This window comes from Pipistrellus hanaki (genome assembly GCF_964339955.1).
Source record: "Pipistrellus hanaki genome assembly, chromosome: 2".
NCBI lineage: Eukaryota > Metazoa > Chordata > Mammalia > Chiroptera > Vespertilionidae > Pipistrellus > Pipistrellus hanaki.
Window position 1 is genome coordinate 137,543,741 of NC_140504.1, and position 21,807 is coordinate 137,565,547.

Here is a 21,807-nt window from a genome sequence, read left to right on the forward strand (position 1 = left end):
GCTTGTCTATATATCAGGCATAGTATTGGCCCTTGGGGATTCATGATCTCATTTTATCTTTACAGAACTCAAGTTATGAATTGTTGCATTCCTATCTTAAAATGAAAAAGTGGAGGCTTAGAGAGGTTTAGTAACTTGCCGAAGGTCACATAGCTTGTAAGTGTCATAACCAAGATACCCTTGTCTGGCTCTGAACTCTAAAGGGGGGGCTCTGTGTACTCAAGAAAGGATGTTATAGTGACTGTAAGTACAGGCCTTGTGACTTCAAGATTGCAGGAAATATGGCAGATTGAGGACCAGGTTATATGACATCATGGAAAAGCAAACAGATCTTTTTGTTACTACCATGACTGTCATAACCGAGGATAGACAACTGAGCCAGTTTCTTCAACAAGTCAGTGGCATGAGAAAAAGGGATGTTTTGGAAGGACTGCAGTGAGATGAAAAGAGGCGTAAGAACCATAAGCACCATGTGTTGACCTTTTTTAGGGACTTGATTCATTCAATCAAAATGTAAAAATATTTTTTTAAAGATAATCGGAGAAATAAGAGTATGTATTAGGTATTAGATGATACTGAGGAATTATTGTTAATTGGGTGTGATAATGACATTGAAGTTATATAAGAAACTGTCAATATTTTTTTAGAGATACATGCCCAGTATAGATGGGTGAAATGAATTAAGGTCTAACATTTGCTTTAATATCACTCAGCAATAAAAATTAAAAAGGGAAAAGATGAAGCCAATTAGGCAAAGTCTTGACAATTATTCTGGGTAACGTGTATATGTGTGTTTTAAATTATGTTGAATCATAAAATTGTCATTTTGTAGGTAAAAAAATGGATAAATATTGGCAGTTCCATATTGTTCAAGCTAATAACAATCTCAACTTTTATGTAAGATTGAAATTTCATTAAAACCATCATCAACTTCTCCCTTTATGTCTAACTACTATGATTGTCTTGGGTTCTATCTCTCATCTTTGTTATCACCATGGCTTCTTAGTTCAAGTCCTCCATGCAGAGGTTGAAGTCAAGGAAGTGGTAGCATTACTCAGGGTGGTCAGATTAAGGCAGGTGTTAAATTAAAGCTGGGTGTGCAGTTATCTGCAGAGCTCAATTAGAATTGGCATACCCAGGACCCATCCTGAGTGAATCTCACTCTATAAGTCTGGAGTGTATTTTGAAAAAATTTCTCAGGTGATTCAAATGTACATCCCAGGTCACAATCAATGAAATGCTTTATTCATATTTGTAGATTATCTGGGATAGAATTCAGCCCTTTCCCTCTTTAACAATAACATCAGAAAGGTCGCTACATTTCATCAGCACCTTTGCAGTTAAAATAGTCACACAGATAGTGCTGGCCTGTGTAGCTCAGTTGGTTGGAGTGTAGTCCCATGCACCAAAGTCTTTCAGGTTCAATTATGGGTCAGGACACATATTCAGGTTTTGGCTTCAATCACTTGTCAGGGTGCGAACAGGAGGCAGAACGGTGTCATTCATATTCTCTCTCTTTCTCTCTCTCTCTCTCTCTCTCTCTCTCTCTCTCTCTCTCTCTCTCACTCTCTCTCTCCTCTCTCCTCTCTCTCTCTTTCTCCTCTCTCTTCTCTCCTCTCTCCTCTCTCCTCTCTCCTCTTTCCTCTTCCCTCTTTCCTCTCTCCTCTCTCCTCTCTCCTCTCTCATCTTTCTCCCATTTCCTCTCTCTCTAAAATCAATTTTTAAAAAATAATCACAGTGTTCTTCCTGCTATTAAGCAAATGAAAAAGCAGACTGATCAGTGTTATAGAGTAATAGTGATAAGTTTAAGTCAAGAACTACTTACCAGCCTGACTACTTACTTTCTTTAAATTTGTTTTTACCAGAAAATCCTCCTTATCCACACCATTAATATCATTGAAAGCTTACTTTAGCCCTGGCCGGTAGCTCCAGCTCAGTTGGTTAGAACCTCATCCACATGCACCATGGTTGTGGGTTGATCTCTGGTCAGGGCACATACAAGAATCAACCAATGAATGCATAAATAAGTGCAACAACAAATTGACCTACCTATCTCTCTCTCTCTCTCTCTCTCTCATCAATTTTAAATAAATAATATTTTAGGTGTTAAGGGGGGAAATTACTGCTGTATATAGTAAGAAAAGAACCAAGTTGAGCCCAGGATGAAAATTACTATCTGCCCCCTGTTTGGAAGATCACATTTGTACTATCTTCTGGTGCCAGAAAGCCAAAGAACTAACTATAGATGAGAGAGAGAGATGGATGGATGGATGGATGGATGGATGGATGGATGGATGGATGGATGGGAGGGAAGAAAGAAGGAAGGAGGAAGTATTTGTTCTTGAGAGGTCTCATGGAGCACCAATGCCTGGGACCTAATAGTATCACCCTTTATTAGACCAGTCTTCATTTAATGTTTAGAGCTTGGCTAGGCTGTGAGGGGCTCTGCAAAGGCTTCCTCCATATCTAGCCTCATGTCTCTTCTGGGTGTAAGTGCCCAGTAGAAATTACCTGTCTCTGTCTTAAGTCCAGATTGCCACGAATTGCCCTGATTGGTTTAACCTGCCTCTGTCACATGGAGATGGAAAAGCAAATGTTTGGTAAATAAATATTTGCTGGGTTGTGTTTAACAGTGGGATACAGACAGGACTTTAATCAAAGCCTGCTAAGTTCCTCCCAGTCTACCACACTTACTTTATATTAAACTATAGTTATGATATTTCCCTTCCTGGAGCAGGTCCTCTGTCTAAATTCTTTTATGCAGTTTGGGAGAGAGTCAAAGGTTTTTCCTAAGTCTTTCTTTTCTTAAAAAGAACCTGAATCAATATCCCAAAGCTATATTTGGGGGTGGCTAACTCTGCCTCCTCTCAACTCAGTTTCCTATATTCCTACTGTGTATTCACCTACTCTATCAGCTGGCAGGCTTAAGGCAAACCTTGTTCTCAATCAGTTTGTTTCTCTAAAGTTTCTGATGATGGCGATTTTCAGAAAAAGGCAAAATCATGTCTCATGCAAATGTAGAAATTAGCATGTATTAAATATTATTTTACATATGAAATGCGAGAGAACAAAGCAGAAGTTACAATCAGTTCCAAGGGCAAGTCAAAAGCAAAAAAATTTATGTAATAAAGAAATTGAATTGCAAATGAAGGCAAAACCTGTTTTCCACAGGTTGGGAGGAAGTCAGTCAAAACTCTTGAACCTGAGTTTGCATGCCTACCAATTACTCTCAATTTGCAAGGTGCAAATATCTCAAAGCCCGATTTTTGTCCACTAGCAGCTAGGCTGTACTACATCCACTGCATAGTTTTCCATTAAAGCATAATTTTTTTCTACAACATATTATCTCTTAGAGGGAATCCATATTCCTCTTTCACTCATTTGTTTAGTCGACAGATATCAAAGAGCTATAACATGAAGCACAAGTAATTATAAAATAAAGCAATTAAGTAAGTGTTACTTAAATGTCCCAGTTAAATGTGTGTGCTTTTGAGTTCATTATAATTGGATTTCCCTTTGCTTGTCTTAAGTATACTGCCCTACTTTGCATTTCCAATTCAGTTTTCAGTTCTTCCATGATTACACAAACATTCTGTTATTTTTCTATGCCATCTAGTGGCAGAAAAATGCAATTGTCTGTTTTATAATGAGTAGTCCTACCTTGAAAAACATCCAAAATTTGAGAGAAGTTGATTCATCTGCTGGCTTGAGGAGCATTTTGTTCAAAAGAAGAAAGAAGACATGATTTCAGAAAACCCTGGCTACTCTTTTTAAATTTTTTAACTTTTACTAGGCTATTTTTAGAGCATTACAGGTTCAGAGCAAAATTGAACAAACACTATAGAGTGCTGGTATATGTCCCTGAATCCTGACATATATAGCTTCCCCCATTCTCAATATCTGTGACCACATTGGTACATATCAATGAACCAACATTGGCATATTATTGTCACTCTATGTGTATAGTTTTCACCTTTGGTATAGAACATTCTAAGGGTTTTGACAAATGTACAATGACATGAATCCACTACCCTGGTAGCTTTTTATTTTATTACTAGAGACACAGGGCATGAATTTGTACACCAGTGTGATACCTCATCCTGGCCTGTGGGATCGGGCTGAAATGGGCTCTTCGCTATCACTTGAGCAGTCCCAGATTGGAGAGGGTGCAGGCTGGGCTGAGGGACAACTCCACCCCCCCACCCCCACCCCGGGCTTAAATTTCATGCACTGGGCCATTAGTATATATACTTAATATAAAATTTCATAAAAGTAAGTCAAAAGTTTGGTTAGTTTAGATTGAACTAAATGACTATAATATTGAACATATATGTCATCTTTCTTGTGCCAATTAATACTTATGTTATAACTAGAGGCCCAGTGCACAAAATTCATGCACTCAGGGTGGGGCATTCCTCAGCCCAGCCTGTGCCCTCTCCCAGTCTGGAAGCCCTCAAGGGATGTCCAACTGCCAAGAAGTCAGGAGAGGCTCCTGCCACCACCACTGTGCTCACTAGTTGTGAGCCTGGCTCAGGGCTTATGGCTGAGTGGCACTCTCCCTATGGGAATGCGTTGACCACCAGGGGGCAGCTCCTGCATTGAGTATCTGCCCCCTAGTAGTCAGTACACATCATAGTGCACAATTTGCATATTAGCCCTGTATTATATAGGATATCCTATCTAATAAAATAGTAATATGCAAATTAACCATCACTCCAACACACAAGATGGCTGCCCCCATGTGATCAAAGATAGCTGCCCCCATGCAGACACAAATGGCCACCACAAGATGGCTGGCAGGGGAGGGCAGTTGTGGGTCATTAGGCCAGCAGGGGAGGGCAGTTGGGGAGGACCCATGCCTTCAGGGGAGGGCAATTGGGAGAACCAAGCCTACAGAAGAGGGCAGTTGGGGGGGACCAGGCTATCAAAGGAGAGCCATTAGGGGTGACCGGGTTGGCAGGGGAGGGCAGTTTGGGGGAACCAGGTGTGGAGGGGTTGGACCAGGCTTAAGGGGAGGACAGTTGGGGGTCACCATACCAGCAGGGGAGGGCAGTTAGGGGTAACCAGGCCTGTAGGGGAGGGAAGTTGGGGGTGACCAGGTTGGCAGAGGAGGGCAGTTAGGGGCGATCTGGCCTGCAGGGGAGGACAGTAAATGGTGACCAGGCTGGCAGGAGAGGGCAGTTAGGGGCAATCGGTCTGGTAGGGGAGCAGTTAGGCATTGATCAGTCTGTCAGGGGAGAGGTTAGGGGTGATCAGGCTGGCAGGCAGAAGCAGTTAGAGGCAACTAGGCAGGCTGACAGGCAGGCACATGGTTGGGAGCCAGCAATCCTGGATTGTGAGAGGGATTTCCGACTGCCCTCAAGGGGTCCCAGATTGGAGAAGGTGCAGGCTTGGTTGAGGGACACACCCCCATCCCTATGCACGAATTTCATGCACTGGGGCTATAGTTTATAATAATAAAAGTATAATATGAAATTAGACCAGACTTCCTTCCGGATGACCTTCCAGACGAAGCTGGGGCTGCGAGGGAAGCAGTGCTGGCAACTGAGGGAAGGAAGGCCTAGTCTTGCACTGGCTTCCCTCTGGCACCCAGGACCCGGGCTTTGCTCTAACCACCAGCAGGCACCTGGAACCCGGACTGGTTCCCCTGCAGCTACCCACAAGTGCCCAGAATCCAGGCTTTGCTCCAGCTCCGGCTTGGTCAAGAAAGACAGAAGGAAGTCCAGAATGACTTCTGGGAAGTCTAATTAGCATATTACCCTTTTGTTAGTATAAATAGGGCATTCACCATCCATATCAAATTTTAAAACTAAAGGAAACAGAGCAGACACCATATAATTAAGTGCACAGTAGATTCACACAACCTGCAATTGCAAAACACTGGGAAGAACAAATATCCCAAGAATAGGGAAGTGAACGAGCAAAGTGAGATACATGATCCACCTGAAATATTCCCTACCAGTTCAAAGTAAAATTTTTATGACTAAGAAAATTCATAAAACATTTTTGATGCTCTTAAGAGAAAAGCAAAATATTTTTTTAAAGTGATTACAACTGTAAACACCTAATTCTTAGAGCTAAAAGGTCATAGATGATTTGGCTACCTCAGCAGCCAGGCACCACATTAAAGGGCTGCCCATTATGCAGATGCTCACTTTCTGCTCTGGCCCAGCCTTGAACTACTTGAATCCATCTGTTTCTCACTTCTGATTATTACCTTCAGGTCACCAGCCATTAACTGTGTTGTTTCTGTTTCTGGATTTTACTTGCACTCTTTTTCTTTCTTACACTTGACTCGTGACCCACGCTTCGTAGAGATCAACAGCCTTGATTTCCAAGGCTTCAACCCATCTGTTGAGAAGACTTTGTACATCTGTTCAATCCCACCTAAATTCATCAATTCTAACGGGCAGAGTCTTCAAAATATATACAATTGAAACCTATTTGTGCTCAGGTCCTATAAGAATGGGTAATAATTTTTCTTCTTTCCAAACTTTCCTTGTTCTAGCACCATTGTGGTAAACAGTTCAAGACTTATTATAGTAACAATAACCTTAGTCTCATATCTTCCAAGAGTGGCATCTAGTGGTGATTTCATAGAGCTACATTTTTTAGCCTAAAAGAAAAAGGCTTATTATTTCACTGCAAGTTTGTATTTATAACACAGTAGAACAGTATATATATATATATATATATATATATATATATATATATATATATATATATATATCAGGTATTAGGTATTAGTCTGCCTGGGAGCAGAATCCACTTTATAGAATTAGCTAATCCATAAATTATACAGGCTCTATAGATGTGTCATTTTACAGCGGCGGCTCATAATTAATTCCCCATAGAATTCCAGGTTTATTTTAATTTTCTAAAACTATTTACTGTGGAAAGTAATCCTAGACTGTGAGTATTTACACCTATTGCTAGGTTTTTATGCCTTTGGACATTGTGGGACGTCTTACACATTTTCATCACTGTATTAGTTTCCTTGGGATGTCTAAGCAAAGTCTCGGGCTAAGTGGCTTAAGCCACAGAAATGTATTACTTCACTGTTTTAAGGATAGAAGTCCAAGATCATGGCATTGGCAGGGTTGGTTCTTTCTGAGGAATGTGAGGAAGAATCTGTTCCATGCCTCTCCTCTAGCTTCGGGTGGTTTGCTGGCAATCTTTGGCTTCCCTTGACTTTCACACACGCACCACTTCGTTCTTCACTTTCATCTTCATGTGCCATTCTCCCTGAATGTCAGTCTGTCTCCATATTTACCTTTTTTGTAAGGACATTAGTCATACTGAATTTAGAGTCTATTCTAATGACCTCATAATAGCTGCAATGGCGGTCGGGTTTGACTCAATGGATAGAGTGTCGGCCTGCGAACAGAAAGGTCCCAGTCTCGATTTCGGTCAAAGGCACATTCCCGGGTTGTGGGCTCAGTTCCCATGGGGAGCTTGCAGGAGGCAGCCGATCAATGATTCTCTCTCATCATAGATGTTTCTATCTCTCTCCCTCTTCCTTCCTCTCTGAAATCAATAAAAATGTATTTTTTTTAAAAACTGCAATGAGCCAATTTCCATATAAGGTGTTAAGACTTTAATACCATATAAATTTTGCAGGAGACACAATTCAACCCATAACAACCACCGATATCATTATACCTCCAGAATTCATTTTTGCTATGTTGGTGTCAGGGATAGTCATGAAACCGCTTTGGCCAATAAAATGTGAGTAGAAGCAATGTGTGTATGTCTAAATAAAAACTTTAAGGAATTTTTTTCCTCTGCTGTGAAATGCAGTGTGGCAGAGAGAGGCTATTTCATCAGCCTATGTCACAGGGTGACAGTGACCTGGAATAGAGCAGCAGCTGTCCTTTAGTGTATGTGTAACATGAAAAAGAAATAAAATCGCCCTAGCCACTTTCACTCAGTGGATAGAGCATCAGCCTGCACATGCCCGAGTTGTGGGCTCAATCTCCAGTAGGAGGCATGCAGGAGGCAGCCAATCAATGATTCTCTTTCATCATTGATGTTTCTATCTCTTTCCCTTTCCCTGACTGAAATCAATAAAAATATATTAAAAAAAGAAAAAAGAAAAAAATTGCTATGAGAATTGTCTGAAATTTAAAAAAAAATAATAAAGAAAGAAAGAAATCTTTATGTTTTTAAGCCACCACAATCTTGGGATCATTTGTTACTGAAGCATAAATTAACTTGAGCTGACTATCACAATAAGTACCTAACTTAAGCTAAGTGTGTGGGTTTTTTCATTCATTCATTAGCTATTTGTTCAAAACTTTCTGTGATAGGCATAGTACTATATGTTGGGTACTGTAACAGTTAATTTTATGTCAAATTAGCTAGGCCATGGCACCCAGAGATTTGTTCCAACACCAGTTTAGCTGTCTCTGTGAAGGCATTTTTTTCTGATGAGATTAACATTTAAATCAGTAGACTTTAAAGCAAATTGCCTTCCATAGTGGAGTGAACCTGATCCAGTTAGTTGAAGGCCTCAAAAGACAAAACCCTGAGGCTCCTCCCTCCCCAAGAAAAGGGAATTCTACCTGCAGGTCCCCTTCAGACGCAAGCTGCAGCATCAGGTCTTTCTTGGGGCTCCAGCTTTCAGGGTGTTCTGCAGATTTTGAACTTGCCAACCCTCACAAATTACATGCGCCAATTCCTTAATATATATAATATATATATATATATATATATATATATATATATATATGCACATCCTATTGATTCTGTTTCCCTAGAGCAGCGGTTCTCAACCTGTGGGTCAAGACCCCTTTAGGGGGGTCAAACGACCCTTTCACAGGAGTTGCCTAAGACCATAGAAAACACAGATATTTGCATAATGATTCATAACAGTAGCAAAATTACAGTTATGAAGTAGCAATGAAAATAATTTTATGGTTGGGGGTCACCACAACATGAGGAACTGTATTAAAGGGTCGCTGCATTAGGAAGATTGAGAACCACTACTCTAGAGAAACTTGATTGATACAGACAACTGTAAGTGAACAAACTAGCAACAGTTCTTTCTCATAGAGCTTACAGTCTAAGAAAGTATACAGACGAGTAAACAGAAATAATAGTGTTTTTGTAGTAAATGCTGGAAAGTACTCCGTTTAATAGGAGCACATAGGAGGTGTGTCTAACCTTGACTTGGGGAATCATAAAGGCTTTCTGGAGACAATAAAGTCTAACTTGGGAACTGAAGGTGGCTATGGAATGGGAGTTAGCTAAGGGCAGAGCCAAGGTGCTGGGGACCAGGGATTAGACTGAGTATAGAACATGTATTCTCAACAGGGATTTTATTGCCCCAAAGGAAGAGAAAATTGGTGCTTGGCAGGTGAAATAAACCTTAGCTATTACAACGTTTTGTGGCCATGCAAAGCTCAACTCTGTGACAAAATTTTATTCCTTAATATTTAATGGGGGAGCAGGAGAGATGATTAGAACAAATACCTAAACTGTCATTTATGAAAAAGACCTCAAGAAACATTGGTATAGAAAGACCAATCTGGGTAGAAAAATGATCACCTGTGGACCTGTGGAAGTGAGAGAGAACATACAATATTTGAAATATTGGAATGGCTAAGGCATAGAGTTGAGAAGGAGAGGACTCAGGGAGAGTAGTGAGTGGAGGCCGTTGTAGCCACAAATTTTAAAGAAAAGTCAATGTGAAAGTGCATTTTCCCTCACTTATCTAAATGGTTTAAGTAAAACTGTGTCAAAATTATCTACTGTAGACTGTGCTGACTTTTTAATATATGAATCTGTATTCTGTGTTTATAGCCACTGAATGAATTACTAAGTTTTAAACATTTTTTCAAGATGGCAAAGGACAATTGTTAAACTATCCTTTTCTCTCTATCATTCTGGGACTTCTTATTTTATAATTATAGCCTCTAGAATAGCATCGTGTGCGTATGGGTACTTAATCATAATGCTCCTCTGAAGGCACATTAACCTCTGGAGAATTTGCATGTGATTTACTTCACTGGAGTTTCAAAGATTAAAAATATGAGAGTGAAAAGGTACTTTTCTTGGCTCCATTATTGGGAATAGAATGAGAACAATGGTCTATTTAATATCCATTATCATTATCTTCCCCACAGATTGAAATAAAATTACTTTAATATTCTATTAGGATAATCTTTGCAAATATGCTGCCAATCATTTTTTTTTTTTATTTCCAGCAGCTTGTTAACAATGAACTCAAAGCTAATTCAATGCTTTTGAGAGATAGTATAAACTTAATTCTAGGATCTAAAGAGCTAAAAAATATTATGCTGTACCATAATTTTAACTTTGAATATTTTTCTTTTTTTTTAAGGGGCCTCTGGTGAGTTATTATCTGTTTTTTAATTCTGAATATTTTTCTGTGACATCCCTAGCCTGCTCAATGTTAAATAGAACTAATTTGATGTCTAATGTAACTTTTTTTCTTATTTTTGTATTGATTTGAGAGAGAAAGGAACATTGATGTGAGAGAGAAACATTGATCGGTTGCCTCCCTCACACTCCCGGACTGGGGATGGAACGTGAATCCTGGGTATGTACCCTGACCTGGAATTGAACCCATCACCTTTTGGTGCTCAGGACGACATTCCAACCAACTGAGCCACACTGCCAGCATTCTAATATAATGTTTTCAAGAAGCAGCATTCTTATAATATCTTTTAAAGGCCGGTTTACAAAAAAGACAATAGTTCTGAGTATGTGTTCTGGAATCAGCCTGCCTGGGTTCAGATCCTGAGTTGCATCTGTTTCTGTTTAAATGTGATTAGTTTTATAAACTTGGGCAGATGTGTAAAGTTCTGTGATCTTATCTTCTCTGTACCTCACTTTCCTCACATGTAAATTATGGATACTAATAGAACCATTACATAGAGTTGTTGTGAATTTTACATGAGGTAATTATGTAAAAACGGAACAGTGCCTGGTACATACACAGTCAATTACATTAGTTGCTATTATTATTTTGTGAAACTACTGATTAAGTAGTTTTAAAACAATTTGTTGAGCGCTTCTTGTGTGTCATAGGAGAAACTAAACTTGTGAAACTGTTAGTACATCTTACCTAAAATAAACCTCAGACTCAAGGTATTTTTTAAACTGACTTTATTATTATTATTATCATTATTCTCTTTAGTACATTTCAGACCTTTAACTTGTTTTATTTTTTAGGAAAGGATGATACTTTGGTTCTTGTGGGAGATTATAGACATCTAAAGTGTGTAAGAAAAAGCACTTCTTAGGACAGCAAGTGGGAGATGAATTCCTCTTTGGAATTTTTTTGTTGGAGTCTAGCATTTGTATTCATGGTATTGTCTTTTCTAGGTTGACAATTGGGTAAAGAGTTACCCATGAATTTCTGGCATTTTTAAATTCTGATTAAAGAAATGTAAACACCTTTTTAATATTTATACCTTTCAGAAAATGTCTTCGAAATTTAAAAATGCAAAACGAATTGAAGGCCTTGATAGTAATGTGTGGTGAGTACCTTAGAATCAACAATAATACTTTGGTGAGTTTCTTCTATTTTCTACCCATTTTTCTATCCCCACTTGGGAATTTTTAGCCTTGTCTCAATAAACAAATGAAATAAATCAACTTATTTTAATTCATCCATTAAGTGGAAATGGAAGGAAGTTAATGATCCATATAAATGTGCCAAGCCTTGTGCCAGGTACTGGAAATAGGCGGAGAAAAAACAAATTTGGTTGCTACCCTCTTGGAACATAGCTTCTAATCCATGAAGTTTTCTTATTAACTCAAGTCTCTAGCAATTAATAAGAGAACCTAGCAGGGCTGATATGATTGAGAAGAATATCTATATGATTAAAGTATGTGTATCATGGAATTGAGGTTTATAAGAAACATTATGTTTTTTTGTTCAGCTATCTTTTTATTAAATGAAGTCATTTTGTACATGATAACATTTTTGTTGAGAACTCATTTTTTAAACATCTAAAACAGGTCTGATTTTTCAGTTTTATAATAAGATTATGAGGTATAAAAATTAACTCTGTAATTATAGTGGTTATTAATATTAGTATTTTTTTATTTTTTATTACCTCCTATTGCCTCCCCACATTCATGCCCTCATCCCCCTGTTGTCTGTGTACATTGGTTAGGCTTATATGCATGCATACAAGTCCTTTGGTTGATCTCTAATATTAGTATTTTTTATCTTAGGATTGAATTTACCAAGTTGGCTGCAGACCCTTCTGTTGTGAATCTTGGCCAAGGCCTTCCAGATATATCCCCTCCTCCATATGTGAAGGAAGAATTATCAAAGATTGCAGCAGTTGATAGCCTGAATCAGTATACACGGGGCTTTGTAAGTACAGGAGGACCGAGTGGGGTGTGAGCTTGTAATTTATATTGTATTGTGTATGAGCAGAGGTCTATGTAATTAGCCTTCTGGGACCAACTGCCCCAACCCGATAACCAAGGAACCCCTCCCTTTCCCTTGTCTGCTAGGATGAGCTATCCCCTACTTCCAGCTCCTCCTCGGTCCTGCTTGGCCCTTCCTTCCTCTGCTGTTGTTGGAGAACGGTCCTGTGGCAACAAGGGAGGGAGAGAGTATTCTTGAGACATGTGTTTCTTTCCCATTACCACCTATGCAGCCTCAGCACTGGCCTCTTAATTATCCTCTAATTCCAACTACAGACTTTCTTCTACTCTACCTCAGCCCAACCCCCATCCTTCTGTGTTTAAATGCCCAGGATAACCAGAGATTTCCTAGAATGCAAAAAAAAAAAAAAAAAAATCAGCTACCACAACATACTAAATGAATTTTCAAAGGTTGCAAGACATAAGGCCAATATACAGAAATTAATTATACTTAAATACATAAAAAATGAACAGTTAGAAATTAAAATTTCTTACATACCATTTATAATAGCATCCAAAACCATGAAATATTTAGAATTGAATTTTTAAAATGTAAAATCTGTACACTGAAAACTATACTTCATGTCTGAAAAAAATTAAATAATACCTAAATAAATGATGTTCATGAATTAAAAGACTAAATATTGCTCTTGCTGGGTGGCTCAAGTGGTTGGAGCATTGTCCCATATATCAAAAGGTTATGTGTTCAATCTGAGAGGCAACCAATTGCTTTTTTTCTCACACATTGATCTCTCTCTCTCTCTCTCTCTCTCTCTCTCTCTCTCTCTCTTCTTCCCCCCTCCTTCCTTTCTCATTAAAACCAATAAACATCCTTGGGCAACAATTTTTTTTAAAAAAAGACTAAATATTGTCAAAATGATAATTCAATCTAAATTGATTCATAGCAGAGTTTATCAAGCTATGGCCAATGGCTGAATCTGATGCACTCCTGACTTTTTAAATAAAGGTTATTAGAACATAGCCATGCCCATTCATTTAGGTATCTTCCAGTTTTTGTAGACATATATGAGTGCATATGAGTGCATGTTTTTATCTTGGTATATGCACTGGGGATGGTGTTGCACTGTCATCAGGCTGAGGACATCAGTCACCTCTGGGGAAGGGAAGGAAATGATATTGAGGAGAAATCATAATTTTCCTTTACATATCTTTGCCTAGTTTAATTATTATAAGAAGCATGAATTATTTTTGTAATTAAAAATGTTTAAAAAAAACACAGACCCTTATCATCTTTTAAAAAATATGTATTTTATTAATTTTTTACAGAGAGGAAGGGAGAGGGATAGAGAGTTAGAAACATCGATAAGAGAGAAACATTGATCAGCTGCCTCCTGCACACTCCCTACTGGGGATGTGCCCGCAACCAAGGTACATGCCCTTGGCTGGAATCGAACCGGGACCCTTCAGTCTGCAGGCTGATGCTCTGACCCTTATCATCTTAAGAAAAGAATGATAATTGATTTCAAATCATGCTTTGCTAGAATTTTTTAGACCTGGTATTAAAGGAAATTTTGGATTTGAGAATGGTGACAAACTTCTCTTGCTCTTTCCACAATTCATGTCTATTTTTTTAGCATGTCGTCTTTTTCTCTCGTTATTGTTTTTTACTTTACTATTTTCTATTACCTCCTCTTATTATTTATACCCAGTTTCTCTAATATTATAATATCTCCTAATTTCAAAGCTATAGCTTTGTTTTTATTGATTTTAACACAGTGAGGGTATGGGGCATACTAGTCAATGTTCTGAAAGGAATGAATGCAACTTCGACCCAAAAAAATGACTCCTTTTCTTCATATGAACTGGGGTGGACAACTAACAAGGAACCTTAGGCCTCTTTACCTCACAAGCCTGGGGTGTATCCAGCCAGCCTCCCTCTTCTCCTGCATCCTGACCCAGTTTATCCCTCTGGAGCCCAGGTGCTTTCCAAGCAAAGCCATGTTTCCTGCACTTGGACACTCTCACGGGTGACAGAAAACCAGGTGGTTCCCCTAAAGCAAAAAGAGGAAGTAATGCTGGATAGAAAAAAATAAATATTGACTTTGGTACCTAATAAGACAAAAGGGGGAATAAGAGGGGGAAGAAAGAAGGAGAGAAGGGAACAGATCATGGAAGAGAAGACGGAGGAGGAGCTGAGAAATTGGGCCTCCTCATATCTCAGACTTGGTACATTTACAGTCCTCTCAGTCCTCATGTTCAAGTTGTTCTTCTAGGTAACACTCCCTCTTGGCTCTCAATGTGAATAAGGTTCCACTTCTTCCTCACATGTGTTGCCAACACGAACGTGCATTTTTTTGGTGAATTTCTTTCCTCTCGCCTTAGTCCATTGGTTGGAATAACCTGTTCTGCTGCAACTTGGAAGAACAGAATCCTGGGATGAGATATAGTTAATGCTGGTTCCTGGCTGATTTTAACTAGGAAAAAAATATCCAACTCTATTCAATATGATTTAATTACTGTTAAAAATAGTTATTAAATGTGATCTAATTACTATCAAAATGTATTGTCAAAAAATATTTGGTGTTGAAATCAATTTTTAATCAAAGCAAATAATTTTAAATTCCGTGTTCCAAAATCAATAATTTAATAGGAAGTTTTTAATCATTAGCCAGTCTTCCTGCCGATTCATGTAGGAACCCTCTGATCATAGGGAAAAAAATTTTAATTAACTGCCAATTAGAAAATATTCTTTGGATAATTATAAAAACCCAGATGTTTTTTAAAAATTTAATTTAGAGCCAAATTATTTCAAAGAGGTAGTTATCATAATTAAAGTTTTTTTTTTTTCAACAGGGTCATCCACCACTTGTGAAAGCTCTGTCCTGCTTATATGAAAAGTTGTATCAAAAGCAGATCGATCCAAATAAAGAAATCCTTGTGACAGTAGGAGCATATGGCTCTCTTTTTAATACCATTCAAGGATTAATTGATGAGGGGGATGAAGTAAGTATTAACATTACCATATTACCCAATTCATCATTATTATTTGTCTTGCCTTTGAATCTTTTACTTGTTTTATGCTATTTTTTTTATTATTTTTTGAAGTATAATGCATATGCAGTAAAGTTCACAAATCTTGAATATACAGCTCAATAAATTTTTACATATGTTTATGTGTGTATCTCCATGTAACCACAAACCAGAAGAAGATATAATACATTTCCAGCACCCTTTTGCCCCTTCCTAGTCTATATTCTCCCAGAGATACCCACTCTTCTGTCTTCTATCACCTGCTCTTTAACTGGATATAATACCATCATATAGTACAGGGGTCTTCAAACTACGGCCCGCGGGCCACATGTAGCCCCCAGGGGAGTCTGATCCTGCCCGCCAGGTTTTTTGGGCAGTGAGCGCAGCCAAGGTGTTACAGTAGGGATTAGTAGTTCATATAGTCCGGCCCTCCAGCTCTCTGAGGGACCGTGATCTGGCCCCCACTTTAAAAAGTTTGAAGACCCCTGATATAGTATATACTCTTGAATCTGGCTTCTTTCATTTTGTCTGTGAGATTCATCCATTTTGTTGCATGTATTCTATCCTTATTTTTAATGCTTATTTAGATAAAGGCAGGTAGAAGAGGCCAGAAATGATGGGGAAAATTAATCTTAGTTTGCACTGCTAAAATAACCTTTCATCTCAACTTAATCAGCACCTAAAATAGTGAGCGCCCAGCCCAGCTGGTGTTGCTCAGTGGATTGAGCATCATCCCATGCACCAAGAGGTTACTGCTTTTATCCCTGGTCAGGGCACATGCCCAGGTTGCAGACTCAATCCCCAGTAGAGGTATGTAGAAGGCAGCCAGTCAGAGTCTCTCTTCCTCTCTCTCTCTCTTTCTATCTTAATCTCTCCCTTTCCCTTCCTCTCTCTCTAAAAAAAAAGAAAAGGAAAATCACTATGTCTCTCACCAAGGTTACAAAGATAGGTCGTCTTAGTCCCTGAGAATTTCACAGACTAATTAAAAACTTGTTCCTGGTTCATTTCTTTGTCCTCCTAACACCTAACATAGCACATTGTATAGTAGGTACACAATGTGCATTGAATGACTAGGACAAACAAAGAGCCTTTAGGATGTAAGGGCCTCTTTTATTCCAAAGAGAAAGGCCTTGAACAGGTATTTCATGTCATCGGAAATACAAACAGTTTTAAAAAGTGTGAATTTAGAATAGTAATTAGAACCATTTACTCAAAAAATGTTAAATGAGACAGCTTACTATTAACTTGTGGAATTATAAATTGCTCTTGCCCGATTTTTCAAAAGCAGTTGCTATGTATGGAAAATACCATAAAGATGCTTATACCCTTTACTCTAGCAATCATCTGAATTTCTTCAACAGACTCTTTAAAAATAGAGAAACTGCACATACTCACATATAGACATAACATTGTTATTTATACAAGCAAACATTAAGAAAAATTACTCTAGAACTCAATAGGCTCTCAAATAGCCATTAAAACAATAAATATTAAAACTATAATTATATGAAATTTTTGTGAAATATTGATAGGTTTAAAAAAGATAGGAAGAACATTTGAACGTATATAATGCTTACAAATTATGTGTTCAAACTCTCCTTTTAGAAAAGCAAAGGGTCAGTATGCTAGAGTCAGGCTGGCAGATTGTGGGAGGGATGCTGACTGGGCTGAAATCCAGCCCCTGAGTGATGGAAAGAGAGCAGGCAGGGGCAAGGGGACTAGGAGTATACATACCAGGGACTAGGACAAAACGACAAAATCCAGATATGTCACCTGGCAGGGGAAATGTGGAATCAGACAATTACAATAGCATCCTAACTGGTCTCCCTGTATTCACTCTTTGTTTCTGGATGCTTTTGAGGAAAGGGAAAATTTTTACTTTCAAGATAATACTTAGAAATTAGTACTGCACCACCGAGAGCGTCGCAGTGTTCTCTTTCTTTATAGTCTGGCTTCTGCCACCATCCGACATTTTATCTCCTCACTTGAAATTTAAATAAACACTTAATGTTTTTGGATGGAACATCCCTTTGAGAATGTGATGAGAGCTGTGGTCCCTTTCCCCTCAAAAATCTACTTATGCTCCTATAAAACTGCATGCAATTCCCAGGTCCCCACTGTGAACCTTTCTATTGATCGCCCTAAGAGGTCAACGGCTCCAGTGAAGGCTCCCGATGAGTTTATCCCCACGGTCTCTTCCATTCAGACGTTAGCTTCATGCTGCATCTCAGCTTATAGTATGGTGCCTCTCACACAGCGGTTACACGGTATTTGTTAAATGAGTCAATGATTGATAGGATGTATTCTTATTTGGGTGTATTTCAGGTCATAATAATCGTGCCTTTCTACGACTGCTATGAGCCCATGGTGAAAATGGTTGGAGCAACCCCTGTTTATATTTCTTTAAGATCTGTAAGTTCGTCAATACCATTCACATGCCTTAAGAAGTTTGAAAAGACCAATTATTGTACTTTGTCACCGATAAAGTTCCTACTTTGATTACATTTGGGGATTTACTATATTATCTCTACTCTGACTGAAGTTAACAACTGGCGTTCAGGGGGGAACTTTTATTAATTTATCATGTGTTTGCCATGTGTTTCTGTTTGTGTTAGCATCCACATTGTATGTAATATTATCTTTTGTGGTCAATCAGCTCCCCCACTGATGGAGCATAACCAGATTAGAGACCGTTCTGACCCACTTTTCTAGCACTGCTCCCCAGTGACTGGCAGTGCAGGGCAAAGCTGGGTGCTCAATAAATGCTTGTTGAATTCATTATCTTTAGGAATATCATATAGAACCATTGTCTTTTTTAAAAAAAAAAAAAAACTTTTTAAAATAAGTAATATACTAAGGTGAATCACAGACTCTTCTGCTAGTCTTAGTAATATGAGACATGTTAACCATAGTTGTCTCTGGCTCCTTTGAAGGACTGTGGGCACTGTAATAGCTGTTAATGTGGACAGAGTCCACTTTTTCTGTGTCACAGGTATGAGTGTGAGACTCAAGTCCTCTTGGGCTCTTAAGGCAGAACGAAAGCTTAGTTATTTCTGTTTATTTTCTTGGTTAGTCATTTATTCAATTACATTTCCCACCCCTTTCTCTGACTTATTTTTTCTTTATTAGGTTATTTATTTGTAAGACAGCAAACATGAATTATTTGAATTAAATCACATCTTCATTTTTTATGCCTAGAAATCTGTTGATGGGAGAAAATGGTCTAGTTCTGACTGGACATTGGATCCCAAAGAACTGGCAAGTAAATTCAACTCCAAAACCAAAGCTATTATACTAAATACTCCACATAACCCCATTGGCAAAGTAAGTGAGTCTTTGATCTCTTTATACAGTCTTCTGATCCATCGTTTTCTCACACAGTGAAGAATAATTGCTCTGCTCTTGTTCCCTTTAATATGCATAGGTGTACACCAAAGAAGAACTCCAGCTAATTGCTGACCTTTGCATCAAATATGACACACTCTGCATCAGTGATGAGGTTTATGAATGGCTTGTATATTCTGGAAATAAGCATCTAAAAATAGGTACTGATCTTTATGTAGAGTTACAAACCTCAATGTGTGTGGGCATGTGTGCAACAACAGATTGGGATGGATCCCAGAACAGCTCTAACATCATCTTTGTAGTGGGTGTTGTACAAGTACTTACACAAGAGATTTGAATAAGTGGTACTTGAGTGAGTTAATGAGAAGATTGAAGGACGGACAGTGCAATACTTAAGGGGAGAGATTTTAGATCACACTAGAAACACTATGAAACCAGAGAAGCAATACTGCTATAGCCGTGGCTTTTTATCAAGAATCCAGCTCTAACTTGGTACATAAGACATAGGAGTTTACTTATTCCTGAACTGGACAGTCTCTGCCAAGCAAATTGCCAAGTCAAAGGAAGAAATTACAGGAACAGTGAGCTAGTGCTGCTTTGCCCTTGCCTAGGACTTTGCCACTATGACTAGGCCATCTCACAAAGGCCATGGTGTCTTCTGGGGCAGTGGTTGGCAAAAAAGGCTCTTTGGCCTCTTGAGCTTTTAGCAAAGGCCAGCTTAAAAGTACTCCAATCCTATCTAATAAAAGAGTGATATGCAAATTAACCATCACTCTGTTATACCCACAAAGACACGCCCACCAGCCAATCAGGAGTGAGTAGGCAAATTAACCCAACCAAGATGGCTACTGCCTCAGAGAGAGCAGAAGGGAGGTTTGTGTTTCTCCAGCAATGGAGGAAGCCAAGCTTTCTGCACACCCTGGGCAGCCCAGGCCTCCACTCCAGGCTACAAAGTTTCAGAAGGCAAATCCCAACAAAAATGGCAGCAGCCACGGAGCTGGAGAGAGCAGGAGGCTTGGGTTTCCCCTGGCAGTGGAGGAAGCCAGGTTTCTGCAGCCCTGGCCTGCCTTGGCCTCCCCTGCTCAAGGCTACAAAGTTTCAATTATAGAAAATAAATAAATCCCAACAGAAATGGCTTTGTCCATGGAGCGAGCAGGAAGCTTGGCTCCACTCCAGGATACAAAGTTTCAATTATAGAAGATAAATAAATCCCAGATGCTGCTGCTTGAGTCGCCAGGGGGCATGGCCAGCCTGCAAACCACCACAGGCCCCTTGCCCAGGCCACCCCACACCCCAAAGGAACCACCACCCTGATTCAGGACACCCTTCAGGGCAAACCAGCTGGCCCCCACCCATGCACCGGGCCTCTATCCCAGTGGTTGACAAACTGCTGCTCTCGAGCCACATGCAGCTCTTTGGCCCCTTGAATTTGTGGCTCACAAGCCACAGTTTGCCAATCACTGCTCTAAGGTATCACTCAAATCATTGTCCTAAAGCAGTGGTTGACAAACCGCAGCTCAAGAGCCACATGTGGCTCGCAAGCCACTCTTTGCTGACCACTGCTCTATCACATCTAATAAAAGAGTAATATGCAGATTGACCATCACTCTAACACACAAGATAGCTGCCCCCATGTGGTCAAAGATCCTGCCCCCTGTGGACACAAGATGGCCACCACTTGATGGCCAGCAGGGGAGGGCACTTGGGAGGGACTAGGCCTGCAAGGGATGGCAGTTGGGGGCGATCAAACCTGCAGGGAAGGGCATTTAGAGGTAACCAGGCTGGCAGAGGAGGAAAGTGGGGGGTGACTGGGCCTGCAGGGAAGGGCTGTTGCGGGGGACCAGGCCTGCAGGGGAGGGGACTTAGGGGTGACTAGGTTTGCAGGGGAGGGCAGTTAGGGACAAACAGGCTGGCAGGGAAGCAGTTAGGCATCAATCAGGCTGGCAGGGGAGTGGTTAGGGGGTGATCAGGCTGGCAGGCAAAAGTGGTTAAGGGCAATCAGGAAGGAAGGCAGGCGAGCAGTTGGAAGCCAGCAGTCCTGGATTGTGAGAGGGATGTCTTACTGCATGTTTCATCCTGGATTGTGAGAAGGGTCCCAGATTGGAGAGGGTGCAGGCTGGACTGAGGGACACCCCCCCCCATGCTTGAATTTCATGCACAGGGCCTCTAGTTAAGTTAATAACAATGTACCTACCTATATAGTTTAAGTTTAAAAAATTTGGCTCTCAAAAGAAATTTCAATCGTTGTACTGTTGATATTTGTCTTTGTTGACTAAAGAGTTTGACGACCACTGTTTTGGGGTAACCCAAATTTTTATGAACTCTTTGCACTTGCCCTTCCTATGCCTGAAAACACTTTTCCCTCCGAAGTACACAGAGTTCAGTCTCTCACCTCCCTCAGATCTCTATTCAAGGGTCAATTTTTTGGGCCACAGTTACACCTCTACTCCCAGTACTTTGCCTTTTTTCTGTTCTGTTTTGATTTTTCCTCCATAGCAAATACCAGGATCCATGTGTTTTACTTTACAAGAAGGAAGGGATTTCTGTTTGTTTGGATATCTGAATCTTCCTTTCCCAGTCTAGGGTCTTGCACATGGTAGACAATCAGAAATTAGTTGTTGAATAAATGAATAGGAGGTATGAAGGAAGGATAACTAAAATCACTATGGCAGAAACCAATAATTAAAAAGTATACTTATATATAAATATGTATTTCCAGCATCATAATCACCCCTACGGTGCATTACAAACTTCTGTAGAGATAGAGGGGAAAGCAAATGTTTGTGGGGCTCAACAAATGATGGAAGTAGGAAGAACATCCCTACCAGATAAACTTACAGTCCTGTGGCAAAAAAGGCATGAAAGATCAAGATAAACTTAAGAAAGATCAGTGGTTTCTAAGGATTTGTTATAGTGACTGGGAGGTATGACAGTGGGAAAATAGGGTGATTCTGAGGGACCTTATATATGAAAATAGAGTAAACTGTTGAGGAGTATAAAAATAAAACCATCTTTCAAAATGAGAGACAACAAACATTTACTGAGATGAATAAGAATAGC

The 21,807-nt window shown here is 39.5% G+C and overlaps 1 protein-coding gene across 4 annotated transcripts in view; it reads left to right on the plus strand.

Moving 5' to 3' along the window:
- Positions 1-21,807, plus strand: part of KYAT3 (kynurenine aminotransferase 3) — a 47,381-nt gene that overhangs the window by 6,096 nt on the left and 19,478 nt on the right. For 2 of the 4 annotated variants that reach the window (XM_084872616.1, XM_084872617.1), the window contains 6 exons: positions 11,449-11,507; positions 12,211-12,355; positions 15,226-15,375; positions 17,728-17,814; positions 18,601-18,726; positions 18,827-18,947. In XM_084872616.1, the coding sequence (XP_084728742.1) occupies positions 11,449-11,507; positions 12,211-12,355; positions 15,226-15,375; positions 17,728-17,814; positions 18,601-18,726; positions 18,827-18,947 (688 nt within the window). Of the gene's footprint in view, positions 1-11,448; positions 11,540-12,210; positions 12,356-15,225; positions 15,376-17,727; positions 17,815-18,600; positions 18,727-18,826; positions 18,948-21,807 lie in introns of all 4 variants that reach the window. The other 2 variants (XM_084872618.1, XM_084872619.1) reach the window with 1 other exon arrangement.